The sequence below is a fragment of the Sturnus vulgaris genome, chromosome 6 (assembly GCF_052056855.1).
Source record: "Sturnus vulgaris isolate bStuVul1 chromosome 6, bStuVul1.hap1, whole genome shotgun sequence".
Taxonomy (NCBI): Eukaryota; Metazoa; Chordata; class Aves; order Passeriformes; family Sturnidae; genus Sturnus; species Sturnus vulgaris.
The window spans coordinates 14,225,241-14,241,330 of NC_142248.1; the positions used below are offsets into that span (position 1 = coordinate 14,225,241).

The 16,090-nt window shown below is 42.3% G+C and overlaps 1 protein-coding gene across 5 annotated transcripts in view; it reads right to left on the reverse strand.

The window, feature by feature from the left end:
• SMOC1 (SPARC related modular calcium binding 1) overlaps nucleotides 1-16,090 on the reverse strand; it is a 128,881-nt gene that overhangs the window by 24,382 nt on the left and 88,409 nt on the right. For all 5 annotated transcript variants that reach the window (XM_014869209.2, XM_088167077.1, XM_088167076.1 and 2 more), the window contains exons 8-9: nucleotides 2,015-2,207; nucleotides 891-973 (exon numbers count right to left, since the gene is read on the reverse strand). In XM_014869209.2, coding sequence (XP_014724695.2) covers nucleotides 891-973; nucleotides 2,015-2,207 — 276 coding nt within the window. The remainder of the gene's footprint in view (nucleotides 1-890; nucleotides 974-2,014; nucleotides 2,208-16,090) is intronic.

The window sequence follows — 16,090 nt, forward strand, 5'->3', positions numbered from 1 at the left end:
TGAAAAGGCTGAAAAACTGTTTGCTAGAAGTCATCTCCCTGGGCTCTCAGCATCTCACCATCTGCAGGAATTAGCAGTTTGCCATTTGCTATGTACAAGCAGCATTTTCCTTCCTTGTTTCTTTTTTACTTTTGGCCACAGTCATGACAGGTTGTGAAGAGAGTATGTGTAGGTGTGCAAGGATCTGAACTTAAGTCTTTCCCACATGGGCCTCTGCAGGGTGTCTTAACACAGGCCAAGAAGCACACTGCCTGCAGAGCCTAGAAGTGCTCAAGGCCAGGTTGGATGGCAGAATATAAAACAAGGAGCAGTGGGAAATAAAACCTATCCCAGGCAGAAAATGAGGAATAAAGTCCAGCTAAGTGAGAAGCCACCATTAGGTAAGGGACCTTAGTACACCGTGTCCTGCCTGGGCCATGCAGCCAGTGTAAGGGAGCAAATCAATCCACTGACAATTGGCACTTGTGTCCTCTTTTGTGACTCAGGGAGCATCAAGCTGCTGAAAAGCCCTGCTGAACAGAAAGGATCTTGTTCTGGTCAGGCTCTAAGGAACATTCAGTGTTGAACCCATTCTTCCCCCAGGGTATCTCCAGGCATCCTGGTTTCTCTCCTGAAAATTCTAATCCCAGAAATGTTTTCAAAGGGCAGACAGGCTCAGGACACATCCAGCCTTTTCCACTTCACTGCTGAAATGAGGTGATCTTAAAAAAAAACAAAAAACAAAACCAAACCACACACAAACAAACAAACGAACAAAAACCCCACACAGAATAAACCCATGGTAAAGTATGCACTGTGAGGAAAATTCCCTATCTCCTCAACAATATTCTTGGCCTATTAAGAGTCCCAAGGTGAGACAAAGTAAGAAAGCAGAGACAAGATCTTCTAACCTGGAAGTTCTCTGTCCTTGAAGGGATCATCAATCTCTGTGCTCTTTGATCTGGCATCGCTTTCACACACTGGGGTCTCATACCTGAAAAAGGAGAACAGCAGAAGCTAAACTATGTAACATAGCTTTAGTATCATCACATGGTCACTGACCACTGACTATTCTGATCTGGAAGGGACCAGCAATGATCATCAAGACCAACTCTTAAGTGAGTGGCCCATATAGGGATCAAAACCACAACCAGGCCAGTATTAGCACTATGCCTTGATCAGCTGAGCTAATCTCAGGGTCAATGGGTTGTGCCTTGTCTTCTTACTGCAGAGTAGACCAATAAACCCCAGAAGAAATATCATTCTTGAGCATCTGACTGTTTATAGACAGTCAGCAACAGCAGCAGAGGTGGAAAGAGAAAGAACATTTAAGTCCAGCACCAGCTATCAATGGAAACCCACAAAGAGCACTGGGCCCTCTTCCAATTCGTGTGGGCACAGGCTAAGATTTGTTTTCAAAGCTGTCCATGCTTTGCAGAATAACTATATCTAAGTTAAGTCCCAGCTCTTACTGGCCTGTTTCTGCAACTTGCCAGACCCACAATTTGTTTCCAAACTCCAAGTGTGAAAAGATTCCTCAGGTAGTTTCAAGATACAGAGTAAATGAAAAAAAAAAATCGATCTCTGGTTTAAAATCTACCCATGCACAACAAGCAGTCTTCTAATTCCCTACGAATCAGGATTCAAGTGGCTGCAACATGGAAGTATGAAGCACATGATAATGCAACAAAGACACTTGTCTTTTCACTGCTTGTGCCCATAATCTATATTCTTAAGCTAAACCCCCATTCCTCCTCACAAAAGCAAGCCAGATGAAAAAAAAAAAAGGCTGCTTTGCATGAATACTTATCACAAAGAAAAGTATGGACAGTAGTTAATGTCCACCAACTCCTGTAGAGAGGGAGCTGCATAGTAACACTCAACAGGGGACATCACATACAGCATTGCTTACTCTAGGGAAAGCACTGTACAGCTGACTGATCTAGAGTGAGAAACTGATTAATATTGCACTAGGTTTTTTTATAGCTCATCTTTTACAGCCAGGCACCTTCCCAGGCCTGCCTACAGCTCTCACCGAGTGGAAGTACCAGGCAGGGGGCGTCCCGTGTCCACCAGGACACACCAGCAGTACCCAGTCGACTGGTGGCATTGCACTGGTTTGTAGAGTCCTCCAGGAGCACACTCGGGGATGACAATTCCCTCCCGGGGGTTCTGCCTGGCCTCCTCCAAGGCGCTCTGCCTCTCCTGGTCACAGGAGTGAACTTTTTCTGGAAGACAAAAGGGAGGTTGGAGGAAAAAGAACCAAATCAAGATCACTTTCCTCAGGTCAGCAGGATGTGGGTATCCTTCACATCAGGAGCCCTTTGTGTCTGTTTTCTTCTCATCAAACATCAGTATGACTACATCCTCAGAGACTGAGGGAATTCTGGGTTGAGAGCTTTCTCCTACATTTAGCTGTGACATAACAAGATTATGGTCTACAGATATTATCTGCTGGGTGCTCAGGATGCCAGAAACAGCAGGAAAAGTTCTTGATCACTTGGGTTTTAGAAATGAACTATCAGGTAGAAATAATTCACTATTAATGCAGCCATGAGGTAAGCATTTCCCAGATTATGCTTTTGCAAGAAGAGAGATCCTAAAGTGTGACTTGTATTTTCCAGTTAAACAAAGGAGGCAAACGCCCTTGCCTTGCCCCTCTGTCTCTTTCTCCAGACTGCAAAACACTCCTGCCTCTCAACAGCACCTCACCATGATCCCAAGAGGAGCAGGTTATGTTTTAACACAGCCTTATCCAGTGCAGACAGCATCTGCACACACCTCAGCAGGGAACAGAACAGGATATCCCATTCGACCCCCTCTGCCACCACCTCTCCAGCACTCTCCACCGTTGTCCTCACCTGGAAAACAAAGAGCACCCAGCACTGCCTTCTACTGAGCAGCAGGTAAGGCCCTTCCCTTAATAACCTATTACACAGGAAAGGCTATTTCTAAAGATATTGTCAAAGACAACAGCAGTGCCATGCACCAAAGAACAGGAAGAAGCCCAGAAGTGGCTTCTGCAGCCAGCCTGGCACACAGAGCCCTAGCATTGCCTGGAAAGGAGTGTTGGGTGCATGGACAGTGCCAGCCTGCTGCCTCTCACATGGACCAGCCATCTGAGGGGAAAGGGAAGCTTACAGAGTACCTGCAAGATGGTAAGACTTACTTGGCTCAACAGCAGGAAATTCTCAATTATAACTCTTCAAGAGTTATATTCTGGCCCTTTCACAAGTAGAAAAATTATTTCAGCTTTGTAAACTACTGGAAGTATCACAGCGAGGGAAAAAAAAGCAGTCAAGACAGCTGAAAACACATCTAAGTCTAGGGTAACAAAAGACAACAGTCTAACTCCTAACTTTTATCCTTAGGAGAGTGATGAAAAACAGAAGCAGGAAAAACAGCTGTCCTTTTCTAGCCTTCCTCATTCTTGCAGTTTACAGTGCTTTTAATTTTATTTTTATAAATAGGCCACAAGACCTGTAATTCCTTGCCACAGCCAAGAGCCATCTCAAGCCTTCAATACATAAAATGCTTCCACTGACCAGCAATGGCATCACAGGTTCACCCCAAATCTGTAGATGTTTGCATCATCAGCCAGCAAACACTGCACAACCTCAGCATCCAGCTCCCAGGACTGGCTCAGCACACAACGAACATGTGCTCAGGTTCCTTGTATTTTGCCTGCCTGTTGGCACACCATTAGTTATATTTTGTATTTTGGTGATAAATTATGCTGTAGAGAGTAAGTTTTGTTCCATATTTGGGGAACAGAAGAGGTGCTGATTCACAGCTTGGTAGCAGCAGATACAACAAGAAACTCCATCAGGTCTGCACAGCATCACCTCAGCACAGCATGCCTGGGTACCCAAAGCATTTGTACTGGTTTCTAATTGAACTATAGCAGCTGAAAGAGTTTCAGAGATCCCAAAAAGTCTCACTCTCCTCAGCATTTCAGATCACTGTCAAGGCTGGGAATGTGAAGATCACCTGAACTTTGCCACATACAAACCCATACAAATACAAACAGAGAATAAAAACTTTTAAGTGTCGTTAAGTCTACCTCAAGCAGAGAGAAACTTGACTGGGAAGGAGCAGGAGGGGATAAAGTCAACAATAACTGAAAGGGAACTCAAGCCTCAGCTAATATTTATGACTTTGCTGACAGATTTCACATCTTAAAAAAAAAGAAGAAAAAGAAAAAGAAAAAGAAAAAGAAAAAGAAAAAGAAAAAGAAAAAGAAAAAGAAAAAGAAAAAGAAAAAGAAAAAGAAAAAGAAAAAGAAAAAGAAAAAGAAAAAGAAAAAGGAGTTCCCAAGAAGTACATGGACAGAGAAGTCATTGAACCAGAGGCCTGCTGGCTCCCTAATAAACCACTTACATCAAAGGGCCCCACTTACCACAGTCTGCTGACAGCAATTCACCTCTTGGCCATCAGGTGAGGCAAATCACTCAGACAGCTTGGGGGAAGCAAAAGAGCTGGGGCAGAATTCTCTATCATCATTATATTATAAGCAAAAGGAAGAAAAACTTCTCCTAAAGAGAACTACATTCCAGGAATTTTTCTATCTAAATCCCAAAAGCTTCCGGAGTGCACAAAGTCAAACCAGGGTTTCTCAAGTCCTTTGAGTCTTGCAAAACTCTCAGTAAAATTACTCTGAAAAAAAATAAAGTGTGCTTTCTTTGTGTGTTAGAACAAAGAAATATGCCACTTTTATTGAACTCAAGAGAAAAAAAATTAATAAATTTCTTTAATGAATTAGTATCTTATTTTATATACATTTGCAGTTAGGTATGCAAATTACACAGCATAAAACTACATATTTACATATTTGTTCTATGCCATAAAAATATGGAAAAAATTCTCTTCACATATTAACAGAAATTTGTGGGAATTGAATAGTCACATTTACTATCAGAATACATAACTAATTGGTAATTGTTTCTGTTTCAAGGCTGTTTAAAGGCTGAGTGAAACAAATCTTACAGGCTGTGTGCAGTTGATATCAGATAGATGGAATGATGCAAACTCTGCCTTTGTCACCAGCGTTCAGTAGCCCATCATTAGCAATGACAGTGGTACAACTGAAACATCAGGGAGATCATACTTTACTCAGTTCTAATGTGCATCTAGAAGTAGCTGCTATGAAAGTTCCTCCCTGCTTTACAGATTCCCCCTACTTCATCTCATTTACGTGCTGCAGAGTCCCACATGGCACAGTTCTTCTCTGAGTCCCTTCCAGATCCACCAAGCCTTCTCTGAGCTGGAGGAGATCAGAATGGCAAACACATTGACTCTGACAAAGCCTTGTGGAAATTTCTTTCAGTGACATCTGTCTACTAAGCAGAATGTATTAACTAGCACTAGAACCCAGAGAGACTCCTCCAGGCTACCACTCTAACAGCACTTAATTTGCTTTAAAAATAAATATCAATATTAAAAGTTGGGTATTCAAAAGCCAGAAAAATCAGCTGGGAAATCCATACCATCAACTTCCCTAGTCTGGGACTTGGCATGAATTGCATGCAGTGTCACCCTGAAAGATTGTCTCATGGGTAACAAAGGGACCATCAAATGCTAGCCCAGCTCCAGGACACTGAAGTCCTCCTGTTTCAGTCACACTGCTTACTGGAAACTTTGCTGTTGTTGCCAAGGCCAGGTTCATGGAGAACAGTAAAAACCTATGGCAAAGCTAGAAAGTTTAATGCCAGGTATGAAATTAAGCTGTCATCTCAGAAACCAGCATATATTTATTATACGTGCAGGGTGCTTAAAAGCCTATTCCCTGTTAATGGGAGTTACAGGCACAGAAAGAAAAGTTTTCCTTCTTTCCCTAAACTAAACTTTTCTTAGAGAAAGAACACTTAAGATAGCAAGTCAGTGGGACACAGTCTTCCTGGAACAAATAATAATATTATATCCATTTATTTACTTATTTTAAAGGCATTGTCACATTCTACTGTTTTCTGCCATCTCTGCTTGGACTTGACCACCAGCGAAAAAAACAAAGTAACACTTGGTCACTTGCTGCTGCTGGGGAGTGAAACCTTCATGAAACAGCAAATCTAGATTACAAAAAACCAATTACAGGAAAAAAACAATAGGGAATGTTTACACACACAAAGAGAAGAGTCATTGGCAGAAATATAATTACCTCAGCTTCTCAGCTCTAAAACCCTGTTTGTTCCTTCTTACTCCTGACTGCTTCTACCGCTCATTAAAACATATTTTTAAAGTAGTGTCTCTCAAGCCATGAGCTATGGCAGGAAAACAGGGCTTGGACATCTGCAGTTGCACATTATTTATGCAACAATTTTCCCCTAATAATGGCCTTCTGAGGAATACATGGTCAGATTCATGAAAAGGTCTCTCTTTCCTGGTCCCTTAAGTATACATATTCAAACATACATTTTGTGCCTGCACAATAAAAATAAAAATGATGGATGAAGTAAGGGACTTGCCTGGCTGTTATTAAAGAGATGGGATGCTTTACCCCACAAAGTTGAGAAGCGAGGGTGTCTAGTAGCATCCAGCCAAAGGTTTGTGTTTAACAGTTCTCATGCTCATCTTGCAGGGCTGTGTGCAGCCGTGGGGATGAGGCAGCCTCCCCCAGCTTCTCTCCTGACACGGAACAACTCTCATTGCAACCAGAGCCAAGGTACCAAGCATCATTCACCGTGGCTGTGAAGATGCTGTGGATGATTATGGTGGGACATAGGGAACATCTGCCATCCAAACACAGCAGATTACTTTTTGAACTTTGCTCTTTTGCACCCAAATCTTTTCTTATTAAAAGAAGAGGGAGACTGCGGCACCAAAATCAACCACCCTGGAGAAATTCCTACACCGTTAAGAGACAGGATTCTTTCTTCCAAATCAGGCAAAAGAGAGGGTCTAACCTCCCTCTATGCTTCTGTCCAGCCCCAATGAACCCATGTGAACAGCCTAACCCCAGAGCTACAGGCTGTACCAGGCAGGGCAGATTTCCTTCTCTTTCTCTCTCTCTCACCCTCATTTCTTTTGACCAGAAATTCTGTCTGGACTGGCAAAACTTTTCCCATGGAATTCCCACAAAAACCTTCAGTTTTAATGAACAAGCATTCATCACAAGGAGAGGAAAAGGTCTTTTACTGAAGAATTCTTAACCAATCCCCATTGTTAGTGCTGCAACAGAGACCTCATTTCAAAAAAACATTTAAAAAAAACCCCAAACACATCTCCCCCAAATTTTTTTTGTTCAACTCCCAACTTTCCTCTCAGTGAGGCATTAGTGCAGCACAGAACAAAGGGGAGCAGCATGGATACCTAGTGCCAAGTTCCTATTGACCTCCTGTGCCAACTCAAACATGAGGACTAAGTGTCTTTGTGCCTCAGTTTTCCTTTCAGTGAGGAAAAGTGTTTGCCTGTCTCTCAGGGGAGCTTAATTCAGACAGGGTCAATTTCTCATGTGTCTTTACACTGCTGTGGCAGAGAACAAGAGCTTTGAGCTGGTTATTTTACCATCGGATGTACATCAGTTTAAAGCTGTTTTTACATTCCATAAAGAAGCTCTAATGTGAACAGGACCCAGGTCCACTCCAGGAGAACAGGTACCTCATCCCAGCACAGAGCTTACAAAATCAAGTTCAGCACAGGTTACCTCAGCAGCCCAAATCTGCATCCTTTCCTCCTCAGAGGGGAAAGAGCATTTGAAAAGCTGTGAGTATGCACAAGTGCTGGCAGGACTAGCAAAGCAATGCAGTAAATAGGCCCTTATTGCCTGTCCCCCGAGCAGGGCTGTGGGTGGAGGGAGAGAAACAACCCCTTCTGTGTTTACTGGGAGCACAATAACAGCTGAGCAAATATGGCTCATGGGGATAGCATAAATCTCTCCACACCTCTGTTAGTCATCAGCACTGATACCCACTCCACCCTGCTCAGTCTGGGATCGTGGTCCCTCCAGAGTTTTCTGGCTAATGTGAAGGTAAAAAGAAAAACAAACCTTGCAGGTGTTCCCATACTGTACCAGTTGAGCAGTCTTTGCTTTACCTTGGTACTCACTCAATTTCATTTCTCAAGGCATAGGCTACAGAGGAAGCAGATGTTAGTACATGTTCCAGTGCTGAACAAGTACAATGCAAAGGTTTAACAGGTGGGTTATAATTTTCAAAAATGCATTATTCCAAGTGGCTCATTAAACTTCAGCTATCCAGGAACACATGCTTCCCCTGCCATTTTCCTTCTGCTCTAAGAGATAAGGCTGCACTGCATTCCTACCAGTGTTAAATTATGAGAAGCCTATTCAGTATCTACCCTCTAGCTTGAAATAAGGAGGACTGGCTGAAGGAAGCACCATCTCACGGATTAGAGCAAACTTAGTGAGGGATTTTCTGATGCACAACTTATGCTCATTTTGCAGAACCTGTGGGCATTGCATCCTGCCCAGCTAAGAAGAGTGTGCTCCACAGAGTCCCCAACCCACATAGGAATAAAGAGCCACATCTGCAAATCTTGAAAGCTGTCAGTTGAAAGCTACCTGTCCTTGCAATTCCAACTGAACTGCCTTTCAGGCAGGCCTTGGACTCTTTATATCATCCCATCTCACAAGCAGTCACACAGTACTAGCCCTCCTAGAGCTACAGCCTGACTAGCTGAAGGATGGCAGAAAAAGAACAATGCTGTTTTATGGCAGTGCTACATCATCCTGGAAAAAAACTGCAAATATTTCCATGTTCATATACAATGCATTACAGCTCTGAATAAATTCTGGTTCACTAGAGCATATTTTAAGTTGTGTCATTCTTGTAACCAAATGAGGAAAATGCAAGCTACATACAATTACTATTGGTAACTGTAGTAGGTATTAGTTAGGTAACTATAGATAGTTACCTAACACAGCAGGTTAAGAAAAAGATGCTCTCCAAGACAAGAGGTCTCAAAAGTTCTCTATTTTGAAAGCTACCAGGGGACTTGTATCAAATTAAATGATCACTCTGGCCAATGGAACAGAGCATCCAATTTACAGACTGAACTTCAGGAAAGAATTCAAAGTCACACTGATAAATGGTTTTAAATCAGTGTAATCACAACTTACCATAACAACCAGCAAGGAGAAATCCAGCGCATGGGCAGGAAATTACTGGCGAGACAACGAGACTTGGAAAAAATGTTCAGCAGCTTAGGTAGACCACAAAAAAAGTCTGCAACTTCATGACATTGCAAACAACAACAACAAAAAAATCAAAACAGGTACGTCCGGCTGTGGAATGTAATGGCAGGGGCTTCACATAAGGAACAGGCACTAAATCCTGGTGATCCTTTCAATCAGCCCCGTGTAGAAGCACTGGGCAGTGCCCTTTGAGGGACTGAGGAGCACTGTTTGGCAAAAGGGCATGAGAGAGCAAGGGGAACAGGCAAAGGTCTACGAAACTTGATCTATGAGAAAAGGCTAAAAGAATTCAATTTGTTTAGTCTAGGGATGACATTCAGTCTTCTGAGACATAAAAGCTGTTCTATTAAAAAAAAAAAAAAAAAGATAGCCATAGATACTTTCTTTTCTTTCCCCATGCGTAGTTCACGTAGCAGACAGTTTACTTGGAGAAATGAGATTTAAGTTTGATATAAAAAAGCCCTGGTGGTTAACTGTTCACTAATTGGAAGAGGCAGTGGGAGCTCTATTGCCACATTAGGAACAGGTTACGTGTGTCAGAGCTGCTATTAATTGGATATGACCCTGGTTTAAAACAGGGAGGAAAAAAGCCACACGAATGTCTTCAGGACTTCTTTGCTCTCCTCACACAGGCTGAGAAGCTCCAGCAGATCCTCAGTGATTGAGGCAACCTCTTTGCTAACACAGACTAAAATCTTGAAGATATTTGATCTGGTTTAAGTTTCCAGATTTTGGGGTCTGATCCCCTCTAATGCACCTGGCCTCCGTATCCTTTATGACAGCTGTGTCTGTGCAGTGCCTTCACAACGACAACAGCTTCCACAGCCTGACCAGACAAAGTCTGGCATCAAAATGCAGCCTCTTCACTTCTTTACATCAGGATGGTTCCTCAGCAGCAAAAAAAATCTTTCAACCTTAGACACAGCCCTTGTCATTTTGAGACAAAGCTACACAGTCTGTGTTTTTTCTTCCCTAATGCCTCTTTTCCATTTCACATAGTTTCTAAGCACTGTGAGCTTGTGGCATACCTAGCTTTGACATAAGCCACCTGTCTCTGAACACATTCATCTTCCCTATACTCCTTTTTCACTGCACTCTTTCCACACTGAGGAATTCTGTTCAATAAAAAAAAATAGGTGTTTCCACTGGAGCCTTAGCATTATTGGGAAACTTTTTTCACTTCCACACCTGTTTTTAATAGTTCTTGGAACAACTAGTACAGCAATTATTGGGGAACTTGCCTACCTCTTCTAGCTAGAGTATACAAGCACACTTTTTTTACAGTATTGTTACTCTGCAATTATAGGACACCAAACAGAAAGTCTTTGAAAACTGTCACCGGCAGATAAAAAGTGGTTCAGACTGCTCTTTCCTATCTACAGCAACATTGTATTTAATGCTACTACTGATGAGGCACTGAGGGCAAGAGAGGCAGGTTTATAGTGTGATGAGCCTTTTCATGTAGTGACAGATCAGCTTGTTCCTGTAATATTTTGCATTTTACAAGGAGGCAGAGGGAATTGCCTCTGACAGGAAGCTAGCACTCACTTTTGGATATTGACGTAGATTCAGCTGTCTCTGCGCAGAATATCCGGGCTCTGGAAGGTCAATGGGGTGACACAGGACTCAGACATCAGCCATGGGACAGAGAAACTGCTCCCACTCCATCAGTGTCATGAGCTGGATGTCCAACAGACACCCCCATGGATGAGTAGGGTTTTCTAAAGCTCTGGAATGCAGCTCTTCTCCTTCACAGCCTTATGCTGTACTAGGCAATATTCATGGCCTTCTTGGACAACTCTGGGAGTGTGGCAGCAGATGCTCATAGGGATACACTGACCTGTGTTTTGAACCCGTTTTTTCTTTCACTTGTCTCTTTGCAAATCACTTGTGAGCCCCACCAGGGCTTTTGGTTTCAAGATAAGCCCACCTAGGTCTAAGCCTTTTCCAGAGATTATCTATGGGCTAGGAATGACAGTTACCTTGAAACAGCTCCTCCTTAATTATGGTACCTCAGAAATGTGGTGAATTTGAGAGGAACATGTCAAGAGAGGCAGGAAGGTGAGTCAGTATGTGCAGCCTTTCTGCAGGCATCAACATTCAAATGGATGTCTGAAGTGCAGATCCACGGATGAGCCTGTGCTGAATGCTGCTATTACAAACAGTAAGGAGCACTGTGCTGCTAAGGAATTACTTCAGCAAATCAATGCAGCCCCTTCAATCTGAACTGGCTTTTGCCTAAAAAGCAAAATAAACTCCACAAAACTGACCACTCTCAGTTTGTCCCTGTATGTCCAGGTAATGCCTGGTGCTGGAGCTTATTTCCTTTCCCTTCCCCACCAAATCCCCGCTGGATTTAAATGCAGAGTTGTTTTCTATTTCCCCTCTTATCCCAGCCTCTTATATCTTTGCCCCTTCTCTTACTGCTCCTTGTCCACTTGCCTTAACTGGCAGCTGCAGAGTAGTAGTTATGACTCCACATCTAAAGTAATTTGTTTTCTTTCTTTGGGGCATAAGGAGCGGGGAGTGACTGAATTCTTTGGGAATGATTTATCGCCCAGCTCTCAGGGGGAGCTTCATTTATTTGCCTAGCTGCATATGGTTTAACACCTACGGTTGCATGCCGATTATTATACAATGTTATTTTCCCCACTTGTATACTTTGCACCTTTTCATAGAGCAGATTAACTGGTCCCCAATGGCATGTTATTTATGACTTTGTTTGCTGGCTGTCTGGGAAGGGTCCTGGTCCTAGATTCTTCCATTCCCCCTGCTTCTGCTCTCTCCTACATATTCCCTTCTTCACCACACACACCTGTCACACAGAGACCGTGGGAGAATCACCCTTGGGCATCACACATATCATCCTTCTCAGAACTTCCAGAAGGGACGAAGAGACAGAGGCCTCCCAAGCAGCTGCCAAGACAGGAAAGGATGCCTGCACCACAGATGCAGCCAGAGGGAAGGGAGGGATAGTAAGTAAGGAAGAAACATCACATTTTGGCTTGCAAGGAAGCAGGAACTAAGCAAATAAGAGCATATATATTTGTTGTGAAAATGTAATGGAATTAGTAAGTTTTCATTTCATACTCAACAGGAGCTTCTCTTGAAATTGCTTTATTTGATATCAAGCCAGAATGTAAACTAAAATTAATTCAAAACAAATCCTCACAAAAAGAAGGGCTGGGAGGAATAATACAAAGGACTGAAGATAAACAGTTGTGGCAGATGGGACAAAATGTCACAGACTTTCAGCCCAATAGTTTTGACAGGTTAGAGGAGCACTGTGTTGGGAGGTACTGGCTCAAGATGCAGGAAAAGAACAGCAAGGAGGATACATTAATAGAGGACAGTAGAAAACACAAAAGCTTTCTGACACACTGGTTCCCTCTCATGAACTCTCATTCTTGACACCACCAATGACACTTTTTTCCTCTTCAGCTAGGGTGAAATTCTTTAACTAATCCCAGGTGTTATGCCCAGAGGAGACAGAAGCACAAAAATGTTTACCAAGGAGGACTGCAGTCAGCATTAGAATGTCATCCATAGGCACCAAAATTTTCCAATTCAAATGCCATCATAACATCTTATCCAGATGTCCCTAAAGCACAATTATTCTTGACTACAGCCCTGTAAAAACCAACCTACTTTCCTGACAAAGTGAGAGCTATCTCCTTTTCTCAGTATCCTGACACTAACCAGCCTTAGATCTTGGGGAAGAGCCTACAATCCTGTATTAGACATTTGGACAGTAACATTAACAGAACTGGCACTGAGAGAGGGACAGCCAGTTTCAAACTAACACAACTAGGTTAGTAATAGCGGAAAATAGGAAAAAAGTAGAAGAAGCAGAAGTCCATGGTCTTATGTCTTTAAATAACAAGGTGGAAAGTGCTGGGAACCAAGAGCAGGACAAGACACCTAAGGAATAAGGCTGAGAAGACAGGAGAATGCCAGGTGTGGAATTACCCACATTAATAACATTGTTTTGCTTTTCAAGAACCTCATCTAAATCTTCCTCTGGCTCCCTGTTCTCTGCAGTGTTCCACATTTCCAATGAAGAAATTTGCTCCAACTCCAGATAACTGTACATTCAACACATAGGTGCAAGGTCTCCCCACTCTGAAAAATAATATAGGCATTCAAGCTATTTGTGTTTATCCTCACTTCTGACAAGGAAAGTCCTAATAATTCATTAAACTCTTGTCTAACCTTGGCTATTTTTGGGGTATCCCACTGAAACTTGAAAAGAGCTTCCTTTTCAAGCTCTGTTTCATTATATGTTCATCTCACCTGATCAAGAAGAACTACACTGATTCTCAATATAGTCTCCAGCAGACTCCTTTTTAATGTACGAGATTGCAGAAAGCCTCCATATGGATAAGACAACATAGCTATGAATTCATTAACCTTTGGGGCAATTACTAGCCCTGATCAATAAGAAAGGCATGCAGGAAAATGGTGTCACTTCCTAATTGACTACTAGAGAGAATGTTTTTGGTGGTGTCATGGGTGTTTTCTTTTTTTTTTTTTTTTCTGCAAGTGGGAAAAAAGACCCCTTAAGGAACACAGGCAAACCAAAGAACTCAGGTCCTGGTTATAACACTTGAAATAATCACATCCCATTTCATGGTGCAGATCTCTGGAGACAAACTGCACCCAAGAATTAAGACTCCCTTTCAGGCGGATGGGGGAATATATACAGGTGTGAAGTTTTCAAGATGTTTCCTTTGAAAAGCCCTAAAGTTCGGGCTTCAAGTTCATTCAATTAAGAAAAAGAAATGTGACTACCACCATTCTTGTTTTCAAAGTTCATTCAGTTATACTCTGCCCACTAAGAGCTCCTGAGAGGAGAAAGCTCTATCATTGGATCATGAGATGCCAGCACGATGCCTGGGTGCCAGAGCTGAACAGAATAGGTCACGTGGAATTGGTCCCCATTCACCAAGCAAGATTTTGAAACAAACAGCTATGGGTCTTTTCTTTTTTTTTTTTTTCCCTAAACTAGGCACAGCACACACAAACCTGTCTTCAGCTGCTAACCTTAATATATTACTCATTCTTCCTTTCAAATAACGTCATTTTCAAAACCCCAGTGACTGAAGAATATTTACTTGAGGCTGCTACTGCTGGTTTCTCCAGAGCTGTTTATTTTTCCATGCAGGGGCTCATTACATCATTCTGTGGTTTTCTTAAAGGTTGTCACGGTAAGCTGGATTCAGGCTGGAAACTCTTGCTAACTAAAACCAAATCACTAAGTAGCACAAATGAATTTGGAGATAACCCAACTCTGGAAGTGAGGAAAATCCCTGGATTCCTCAGTGGAGAGGGGGTGCTCCTAAATAAGCAGCCATCAGATTTTTTGGAAGTGGAAAACATTATCAAATGCTTCCCTAGATTAAGAACGTAAGAAAAAATAATCACTTGTACCACTGCAGGCTGAAATAGGTTGGGGGTGAGGGGAGGAGGCTGAAACAATGAAAGTAGAATGAAAAGACAGTTGCAAGCCATGCTGATTAGAGCACAGCCATTGCAAGAACCCCACCTGAATCACCTCCTGCTCTGGCAGTGTTAAAAATACACATCACAGAGAGCAGTGCTAGGTAACTGTCTTAGTTAGCTTAAGGTATCCATGTGCATGCACATGTGGATGTGCATGTCTGGGAAAGGGGAGAAGCAGCAAAAAATATTTTTGTTATCTTGCCACAACAATATTGCGTTGATCTAGCCCTTTTACTTGCCCGAAAAAGAAAAAATGCAACTTGCAGGATTCACAGACAGACAGAAAATGTAGTTTTTAAGTGTAGAAAAACAACTTTTCTGCTGTGCAACAGTCCAGATGTTCATATTTTAGTTCCTCTGGCTGAGAAGGTTTGAACCTGCATCTCACCCTACTGAGAAAAGGATGACATTTAATTCTTTAGAGTGGGCTGGGGCGACAGCACTAGCAATCCCTCCTAGCATTGCTCTTTTACTGAGCACAGAAAAACTCACTGGCAAAATGCCTGGAGACATACAGATTCTCAGTCAAGTGCTCTAATCACCAGGCTAGAGTCATTCTGCTTTTCCTGATCCCTAGCTTAATTAGGATTTACACATGCCAAACAAAATGTAAGTGCTCCAAAAAAAGAGAGATCAGTTTCAGAAGAACCTCTTCTGTTTGTCAACACTAAACAGAAGATAGAATGCTCAGATTTCAAATGCAGCTCTTACAGGATACAGGCAGCATATATTACATGGGGTGCCACCAGCTCTGCAATGCTCAGCTGCCTGGTGGGTGGCTCACCTAACATTGACCAGAGACAATGACAGCAAATTAAAGAGTCTATTTGACTCCATATAGCAATTCTGAAATTCTCCTCATGGTTGACGTAGCAATGGTGCTTGCTTTCCAAGATGTCCAGTGTCAGTGCTGATTAGAGAACAGCACACATCCTCTGACAGCAGTGTCTTTGAAAAGGACATGGCCATATAATCACCACAAGAGAGATCACAGCTAAGTGTTTCACTATACAAACTCCAAGGAATAGGAAGTAAAAGAAGAGTTAGGCTGGATATTACAAAAAGAAAAAAAATCTGAGATTGAAAGCAGAGAGCAGAGCAGCTTCCTTTGGGAAGAAATAAAATCTTTATTATCTAAGGCATTTATGGTACAGTAGAAAATGCTGCTCTCCTTACAGTACAAACATTCACTAGCCCTAAGGCAGTAGATTAGATGACCTCCTAGGTCTTTTCTCTTTTCTCATTTCCAGTTTCAGTGATCCCATTAAACTGCTGCAAAAGCGTACCAGGCTATATCTGCTCCAAGACTGTAAACTTGGATAGACAATACAGCTGAGGCAACAACAAACAGAAGAATCCAAATCTTGTGCTAGCAAAACTTATCTTAACCCTTTAAAAATAAATTTAAAAAATGGAAATGTGCAAAGCTTTAGCATTTCAAGTTGGGCCAAAGGCAATTAA